Below are 9,271 nucleotides of genomic sequence, written 5' to 3' on the forward strand. Positions count from 1 at the left end.
ACTGTTCTCTCTCAGGATATTTCGTCTTTTTTGTCTCTTTCTGGAGATGTGTGAAGGCATGGGATAGAATAGAGTATGCTTCTTGAGGTGAGTAGTGAATGGCTCTGGCCTTAGATTATCTCTGACTGCTTTGTGGCTCTCTCAGTGGACTCTCCTTCCCTGATCCCTAGCCCCCTCTTGCTTCCTTTCCCTCTCTCCAACTTGACCATCTTTCTCTTGTTCCCTCCATACATGGCTCTTCCCACATCTAAAGTTGAGTATTCTCCACTCAGGTATGTATTATTCACCACAGTTCCTACAGAATCCTGTTCTCTTCTTATCCTCTACCCTACCCTGCCTTCATTATATTTTCTCTGCTTCAAATTTCGACTTGTTCTCCTCTTTGTCTTTACAAATCAACCCCAGAGAGTGTATGGGTAGAGAGGATGTATCACTCAAACCATCAAAATGTCACATTACCTCTTCAATTTGTGTTCTATATCCTTGTGCCACATCAGTGCCACTCAGACTCTGTCTCCCTATTATTGTTGTATTTATCCTTGTTGATAGCTTATATATCATCATGTCTTCCATACTATCAATCTCAATACCTAATTTTGTCAGGAAGTGATGCTTGGACATGTGAGCAGAAGTGTGGCCCAAATTGCTGGCTGGCCAGCAAAAATTGTGACATTGTGACACTTGTGACTGGTGGCACTCTCATGTAAGAGATCTCTATTGAGGTGGAACAGGGTAATACAGATACATGGACATGGTAGTATCTGTATAGATAGTCATACAAGTTAATGATATAGAGTGTTTACTCATACTGATATGAGTGCTCTCAGAGCTCTCAGAGCGTGGGTTCTGCTATCAAACCAGGGGTGGGAAAACACACCAGCTATATAGCAGATACCAGATTTCCTGATGCCATCGGGCGATGAAGGACAGCACCATCGAGTTCGGCAACAATGTACGCTCCTCCCCGGTTACGTGCCAAGACGACTCGGGGCCCAGTGTAGCGTGGACGCATCTTCCGGCTTAATGACTTCTCAATCGCAGTATTACGCATGAGAACCAAAGAGCCTGGTTGAAAGTCAAAGTCGCGTATGGTATGAGCATGTTCTCGCTCAAAGCATAGGGCTGCCTCCACCCGGGCTGAGTATACCCTCGACCGTAGTGCTGTAAGATGTGCGCGACGTTTCTGTAATGCTATAGCACGGAAGACAATCAGCTCCGTAGTCGAGAGAACCCCAGGCGGCGGGGGCAACAGGTATGAAGCTTCGGTGATGTCAAGGGGAAGGATTGGCTCCGTTCCGGTGACAGCACAATAGGGAGAACAACCCATTCGTCTCCGGACAGTGATACGGTCTGCCCAGAAGACGTGGGCCAGCGCTCGGCTCCATTTGCTCTCATCTCCGTCCACGGCCTTGAATAATGCTTGTCGGACGTCGAGGTGTGGTCGCTCCACAATCCCATTGGCCCGTGAGTTGTAACCCAAAATCCGGATGTGCTTGATGTGATACTTCTTCTCCAGTATAGGCATCGCCTTGAGAAATGGAGTGCCATTGTCGGTGACTATTTCGCAGAGTGTGCCCCACCGGCAGATAATCGACTCGAAAATCCAACGGGAAATCACTTCTCCAGTTTCTCTGCGCAGCGCAAGGTACTCCGGATAATGACTAAGGGAACAGCGTCCATGCACGAGCGCCTTGAAACCCCCTGACGCAGGTAAAAACATGGTATCCACATGCATCTTCGCAAAGAGGGGTGCCGGGAGCGCAACTGTCGGTGGTATCAGGATTTGACGCATCTGTCGGACCTGGCAAATGTGGCAGGTCTTGACAAACCACGCAATGTCTTGTCGCATGTGCGGCCACCAGCACCGTTCGGATAGTAGTGCCCTGGTTGCATAAAAGCCCTTGTGCCCAACATCATCATGGCCTGCACGCAGCACTGCGAGACGGTGGTCCGGAGGGGTGACCAGCTTGTGTCGTCCTTGTGGATCTTTGCGCCATAACCGGTCGTCGCGGACAAAGAATTCAATGCAGTACTGTAGGAAGGCAGCATAGTCGCGCTCTGACATATTGGCTGGACATTTCAGGGTGTCGTGCCATTGGCGCACTAGCACCAGTCTTGCATCCGCTGCCCGGGCTGCCTCTGACGTTGGCAGCTCCAGCGACTGTGTCTGTTCACCCATCACTGGATTGGCTGACCCTAGCTCTGTCTGCGCGAAGATGGACAGTTTCCGGGATAGGGAGGGCCTTGCGCTTGTCTCGTTGATGAAGTGCATGAATCCATAGAGTTGGTCAATCCAATCCTCGAACGTATCGTCAGGCTCCGGAAGGTCGCCAGGCTGCGGCGGTCGTCGTGATAGTCCATCTGGGGTGTGAAGGGTTCCGGGGACATGAATCAGAGTAAAATGGAATGTCAGAATCGATATGATCCATCGATTGACACTGGCACTTGGGGAGATATCTGGGTTGGCGAGCATTCCCTTGATATAGCGGGCATCGACCTCCACCGTCAAGTTCCGGACCCCGATTAAGTACATCTTCTGGGACCGCAGCGCACGATACAGGCCATAAAGCTCCAGCTTGGGCTGTGAGAACCGGGCCTCCCTATCATTGAGCGTGATGGATCCAAACCTCGCATAGTAGCGGGTCCGGGGGTTGTCAAGGTCGCACTGACAGAGGTGAAATCCGACGGCCAGGTAAGACGTGTCCACTGCGAGGATAACTGCTGCCACTGAGCCGTAATTGATGGGCCGAAGAGACGGGGAATTCTTCAGCACCTCCTTGAGGTCTTCCATGGCTGCCAACTGATCTGGTCCGAACACAAAGGGCTGCTCCTTCCTGGTCAACATCGTGAGTGCATGTGCCCGGTGTGCAAAGTTTCGGATGAAGTTCCGGCACACTCCTACACTCCCGAGGAAAGCGCGGACTTCAGAGAGGTCTTTGCATGGCCCCCATGATGATACCTTGGCCACACGGTCTTCTTCGGGTAGTCGGCCCTCTGCTGTACAGCGATGTCCCACCACTGTAATCTCCGGAGTGCAAAGTACGGCCTTGTAACCTGAAAATGTCCCGCCCGAGTACTTCATTCTTTGCACTACCCGGTTGAGTCCTTGGAAATGCTCCCACACAAAGCGGCGAATTCCTGGGTTCTCCGGATGTGTCTCATAGGTGCCATCCGCATTCTGATACGTCGAGGCCGGACCACGCACGGGAACATCATCGATATAAGGTATAGTGGTCGCTGGGATTTCAGGTTGTAGGATATATGTGACATCATCGTGGAAGATTGGCACAGAGTTCGTCCAACCCATCGGTAGGGTAACCAAGCGTAGCGCGCCGAACGGGGTTTGAAAGGTTGTCAGGTCTCGTGAGAATTCGTCCAGTGCCCGCTCATCGTATCCAACAAATAGGTCCAGCATACCCCCACATGCACGCGCTGCAAAATGCTCCGCCAATGCATCTGTATGCGGGGGTACACCAGAATGTTGTATAGTCACCGCATTCAATGGTTCCAGTCTGTGAACAATCCGCAAACTTGATCCGTCCTTCTTGACTACGCAGAACCAGCGGGAACGATATGAGGAGTTGGATGGCTCATAGACACCGGCGGCCAGTTTGGTCTTGATGATATCGCAAACCTTGTCATATATACCTGGTGGTATTGGAATGTTTCGGAGATTCCATGGTTTGTGTGCTATGACGGGCATCCGGACGGGCGGAAAGAAGTCCTCTCGAAAGTGTCCTCATTCTGTGTCACTCCAAGCAAAGCCGTCTTGATGTAGACACATGAAATGGTGCATGAGAGCGCGCTCGTCTGGCCAAAGAAAATCACCGGAATGTACTGCATCAATAATCTGCCGGCGTTCCTCAGTGTATCTCCCAGTGGGCTCGAATGCGGGTATGATCGGTGAGATGACCGGTAATGTCGCTAGTGGATCCCCCCGTATGTTTCGTTCAATGCGGAAGGTATCCGGAAGGTCCGCCAGGACTGGTCGAACCTTTTGTGCCACAGGCTTGTACTTCTTCTTCGCAAAGATTTGTACTATCTCCTTGTCTTGCGGCCGAACGATGTCTCCGGGACCTGGACGGTTGTGATACTGAGGGTGAAACTGACAGGGCGGGACCACCTGTGCATAGCACTGACTGATGGGGTGGACGGGTATAGGATGGTTATCGGTTTTTGTGATTTTATGGGTTTTGATCTGCGGAGTGGGAGTGCAATGAGAGGAAAACGATACCCTGGACCCGGATGTGTCGTGTATTTGGGTCACAGTCAAAATGGAACAGGCTTGGAACTGGGATTTTATGTTTTTATCTTGACAGGCTGATAAATAAGCAAACTGAATTTCGGAACCGTTAGGTGATTGTCCAAGTGGGGTATATGAGTCGATATGAATGGATCTCTCATACATCTTCTCTTCCGCCTACCACCACCACCGACACCCCGGCACCGCCCAGGACCCCGACTCCTTGAATCTCTCTCGTTACCCGCTGCACTTTTCGTCCTCTTAATATGTCTCGATATTCTCCATAGCCCTTCGCATAGTCACTCTCTTGCATTTCCTGTCCCTCTTTGAAGCTTAGTTCCCAATGTCGAAGCCTAAGCCCATCGACAAGTCGGCTTCCGCCACTGGAAACCGGGGTCTCACCCCGCCCGCCGGGTCCCGCCAGCCCACCCTCACTGAAATCCTCCAACGCGATACCTCCCCTGCCCTGTCTCAGTCTCAATCCTCTGCCATCGGTCCTGACGAGGTCGCCGATGCGAAAGCCGCGCTCAAGCAGTTCGGTCTTCCCGAGAATCCAGCCACGATTGCCAACCTTCGCACAGTTCTCCTTCGCATTCGTGACACCAAGGTCAGCAATCGCGCCCTCCCCGCTCCCGCCGCCGCCGCCATTGGCCATGTCGCCACGCTCCTGGGATCTCTCGACCACGACTTTCAGCGCGACGCCCTTGTTGAAAGTGTCACCCGTGGTGTCGCTGAGGGCCTCCGCCCCGTCCTCGATCAGATTGGGCCCGCTGTCTCCGCTGCTGTCGCTCCACTCGAATCTGTCGTCCGCACCTTGTCCTCCACGGTAGAGGACGATCTCACTGCTGTTCACGAGTCTCTCCAGTGCATGGATCAGCTGAAAGTAGTCGCTTCTGGACTGAAGGCTACATCTGCTGAATTGTCTTCGGCTTCTAAGAGTATTTCTGCTGGGCCCCCAGACTTTGCTCGGGTGCCTGGTTCGGTCCCTTCTTATCGGGATGCTCTGGTGAACTCCTCCGCTTCTGGCTATGGTTCTGCTAGTGGGTTGGATCCGAAAGTTGTCCGGCATGCGGTACTACAAGCCCGTCAGGTCGCTATTGATTTCGGAGCTGTGAAGGACAATGATCCTATCCTGACGAGTTCTATCTCTGAGCTACTTGCTAAGGCAAAGGCTTCTGTCGTTTCTCTGAACCCAACCATCGCTGTTACCGTGCTTGCCGCCCACCGGGTGCGCAGGACTGGAGCTGTGTTTCTCCTCGATACTAAGGAGGCCGCTGACTGGCTTCGCTCTGGAGAGATCTGCACCCAATTTGCTTCCTGTTTCACATCTACCGCATCTGCCAGAGATAGGGTTTTCCCTGTCCTTGTCCGCTTCACGCCCGTAGCCTTTGATTTTGATGATGCAGCTTCTTTACGGGCCTTGGAGGTACACTCCGGACTGGACTCAGGTACTATAATCGGTGGCCGCTGGATCAAGGCTGTTGATCGTCGCCACCCTACTCAGTCCAGGGCGCACTGTGTTCTCTATACCACGACGGCTGAGGCCGCGAACTCTCTTATCTCCGGGAATGTTGTTATATTGGATTGTTTGGTAGAAGTGGAGAAGTTCAAGAAAGAACCGGTGAAGTGCTCCCGTTGCCATCATTATGGGCACATGGTTGCATCGTGCAAGTCCAGTGTTGATGTTTGCGGGTCTTGTGGAGGTGCCCATCGCTCATTCAAATGTACTGATTACAAGACCGTTCATTGTGTTTCTTGCAACTCAGATTCTCATGCCAGTTCCGACAGGCATTGTCCGACCTTCCTCCAGTTGTGTGATGATTATGATATGCGCAACCCAGACAACGCTATGCCGTTCTATGTTACAGGCGACCCTGTCACGCACTGTGCGGCCCCGCCTCGAATTCCGCTTCAGGAACGCTTCCCAAAGGCCTTTGCAGTCGAAAAGACGGCTCAACGTGATACACGTCCTCAGCCTAACCGTCAGCATCAGACTACCCTGTCAGAGTGGCAGCGTCCTGCTCCTCCTCATTTGGATTGCCGTCCTGCCCGTCCGCTTCAGCCCACACCTAATGAATATCATGATCCGGAGGGCCATGGGCGTCTCGGCCCTGTCACGTCCTCTAACGCGACTCCGTTGGGTTCCCGATGAATGGGCACAAGGGCACCACCTTTTCGAAGCTGCGTTTATGGCAACAAAACGTGAATGCTTCCAACATTATGCAGTTTGGCTTGTTCAACGACCGCTCATGGGCAGACTACGATGTCCTTGCACTCCAGGAACCTTATCTTGACTATCTCAACAACACTCGTGCCTCTCGAGACTGGCATGTCGTGTACCCGTCTACTCATCTGACTTCTGATCAAATCTCTCGTTCTATCACATTTGTTCGCTCTAACATTGCCGCTACATGTCCCTGGGAACAACTCTCTTTTCCTTCCCCGGATGTCACCGTTATCCAATTTCGAGTCCCGAGCTTGCGGCCAGGTCGACATGGCCGACCAAATTTTGACTCAGTGACTATTTTCAACATCTACAACGACGGGGCCAGCTCTGTCACCGAGGTAGCTCTTCGCGAGTTCTTCCGTCTGAATCATGCTCTTCTATTTCCTTCTCCAAATTCGCACATCATATGGCTCGGCGATTTCAACCGTCACGATCCTGCTTGGGATAACCCGGAGGATGTTCGTTTATTCACTCCGAGCGCCCAGGAGGCCTCTGAACATTTCATGACTCTTTTATCTGACCTTGATTTGCGCATGGCGCTTCCTGCCGGGATCCCTACACACCGCCATTTCGTCTCTAAGCTCTGGTCTCGGCTGGATAATGTCTTCTGCACCCCTCATACTCTCGATCTTTTTATTCATTGTGACACAAAGCCAGAGCTGCAGGGGCCTACCACCGATCATGTACCCATTGTCAGCATCTTGGACCTTTCCCTTGCGCATGTGGAACAGATCCCCACTCCAAATTTTCGTCTTGTTGATTGGGCAGCTTTCCGGGCAAACTTAGAAGATCGTTTAGCCTCATCTCCGCTACCTATTGTTTCGTATCTGACCTCTGAGGAGGAGTTCATCCGAGCAGTCTCTACCCTCACTTCATGCATTCAGGCTACTATTGCTTCTCATGTTCCATTGTCTCGTCCTTCTCCTCATTCGAAACGCTGGTGGACTCGTGAACTAGCAGATCTGCGAAGGGACATGACACGCACGGCTCGACAGGCCTACAAGTTCCGAGATCTTCCGGGACATGGGTCTCATGCAGTAGCGGGCGAGGCAAAGCGGCAGTACAAGTTTGTGCTAGAATCCACCAAGCGGCATCACTGGAAGGATTGGCTGGAGAATATCACCGGCCCTGATCTCTGGACGGCAAGCCGGTTTATATCCACCCCTTCAGGCGACGCTGGGAAGACCAAGATTCCTCCCCTTAAAATCTCGCAGGTGGACGGCAGCACCATCATCGCTTCTTCCGAAGCTCAGAAGGCTGAGGTCCTGGCGAAATCGTTCTTTCCTCCACGCCCAGCAGAGTCTTCCGTGCCGACTGACTTCATATACGACGATCCCATCCCTGGTACCTATCACAACTTCTCACGGGCGCAGATACGGGCCCAGGTTTCAAAGCTCAGTCCCTACAAGGCACCGGGTCCGGACGGTATACCTAACGTTGTCCTTATGAAGTGCATTGATGTTATCATCGATCGTATCTTCTTCATTTTCCGTGCCATCTTCACGCTCCGGACCTATTACGGGCCTTGGAAGGAGTTTCTCACTATCGTTCTTCGGAAATTTGGTCGGGCGGCCTACGATCTTGCCAAGTCCTTTCGTCCGATTGCTCTGCTCTGCACACTGGCCAAACTCCTCTCTGCTCTAGTTGCAGGCCAGCTCTCCTATCTGACTGAGCGCCATCAGCTCCTCCCAGCTACACACTTTGGCGGACGACCAGGGCGTACCACGACGGATGCCATGCACTACCTTGTACATCACATCAGACACTCTTGGCGTCAGGACAAGGTCGTTTCCGTTCTCTTTCTCGACATCGAGGGTGCTTTCCTCAATGCCGTTCACGACCGCGTCCTCCACAACATGCGTAAACGCCGGGTCCCGCTACCTATTGTCGACTTCGTCGGTCGAATGCTGGCAAATCGTCGTACTCGGCTGCGCTTTGACAACTTTACCTCGGATCCCTTCGTCATCGATCATGGGATTGGTCAGGGGTGCCCATTCTCTTTCCTCATCTATATCTATTACAACGCTGATGTTCTGGACATCCCCGAGGGCCCGAATGAGCTCGCCTCCAGATATGCGGACGACACCATCTTCATCGCAACGGGAAAAACCTTCGAAGAGACTCACCACACCTTGGCATCCATGATGACCCGCCCGGTGAAACGGCCTTTGGGCTAAACCTAACTCTTTATTTCTCGGCGTTTCTAAGGAGTGTACGCGCCTTGCAGGCATTGTGGCCCCAGGTGCCACTTCAACGATGGAGATGTGGGATGGATAGAGGGATAGGCACGTGACCAGTCATGTGGTAGGCACGTGATGGCATGTGACCTTGTGGTCGTGATGTAGGGACATGTGATCAGGTCTGGAACGTTCTAGAATAGTCTTGTGCATGTTGACTCAGCGGTTTGTACCCATTGTGCCCATTGCTGGACCCACTGGATATCCATGAAGGATTCCTGTAGTGTTCACTCGTTAGTGTACAGTGAGGACGTGCCCTCAAGGGTCAGCCCAGGATGTATATAAGAACTACCTGTATCGTAGAATAGTTCCCTAACTCGATCTCCTTGCTCCTCACCGAGCCTTGAGACTCGGTGTTCCCTGGACTGGTACGTCCTTGTATCCACTCAACACTCGCTGGGCTAGGACCCCCTGGACTATGGTCCTTGTACACCCCTCATTGCACGCCGCTAATCCCGGCTACCCCCTTACGTACGTCTGCTTGCAAAGGTTTGAAGTAGACATGGACACATTATGGACACCATTACATACGTCTGCTCGCAACATGATCGGAGTAGACTCGGA

At 52.4% G+C, this 9,271-nt stretch overlaps 3 protein-coding genes across 3 annotated transcripts; 2 read left to right on the forward strand and 1 right to left on the reverse strand.

The window, feature by feature from the left end:
• Positions 1-892: 892 nt before the first annotated feature.
• On the reverse strand, positions 893-1,933 carry STEHIDRAFT_28021 (uncharacterized protein; the record flags this gene model as incomplete). The annotated part of the gene is made up of 2 exons (XM_007306670.1): positions 893-1,557; positions 1,672-1,933. Coding segments are annotated over 2 exons (927 nt in total), but the record flags the coding sequence as incomplete, so codon positions are not given.
• A 3,577-nt stretch (positions 1,934-5,510) lies between these two features.
• On the forward strand, positions 5,511-6,104 carry STEHIDRAFT_36292 (uncharacterized protein; the record flags this gene model as incomplete). The annotated part of the gene is made up of 1 exon (XM_007306677.1): positions 5,511-6,104. A coding segment is annotated over one exon (594 nt), but the record flags the coding sequence as incomplete, so codon positions are not given.
• A 2,270-nt stretch (positions 6,105-8,374) lies between these two features.
• On the forward strand, positions 8,375-8,647 carry STEHIDRAFT_62411 (uncharacterized protein; the record flags this gene model as incomplete). Its single annotated transcript, XM_007306740.1, has 1 exon — positions 8,375-8,647. The coding sequence occupies one exon, from the start codon at positions 8,375-8,377 to the stop codon at positions 8,645-8,647; it is 273 nt and encodes a 90-aa protein (XP_007306802.1).
• Between the last annotated feature and the right edge of the window lie 624 nt (positions 8,648-9,271).

The sequence above is a fragment of the Stereum hirsutum genome (assembly GCF_000264905.1).
Source record: "Stereum hirsutum FP-91666 SS1 unplaced genomic scaffold STEHIscaffold_12, whole genome shotgun sequence".
In the NCBI taxonomy this organism is placed as follows: domain Eukaryota; kingdom Fungi; phylum Basidiomycota; class Agaricomycetes; order Russulales; family Stereaceae; genus Stereum; species Stereum hirsutum.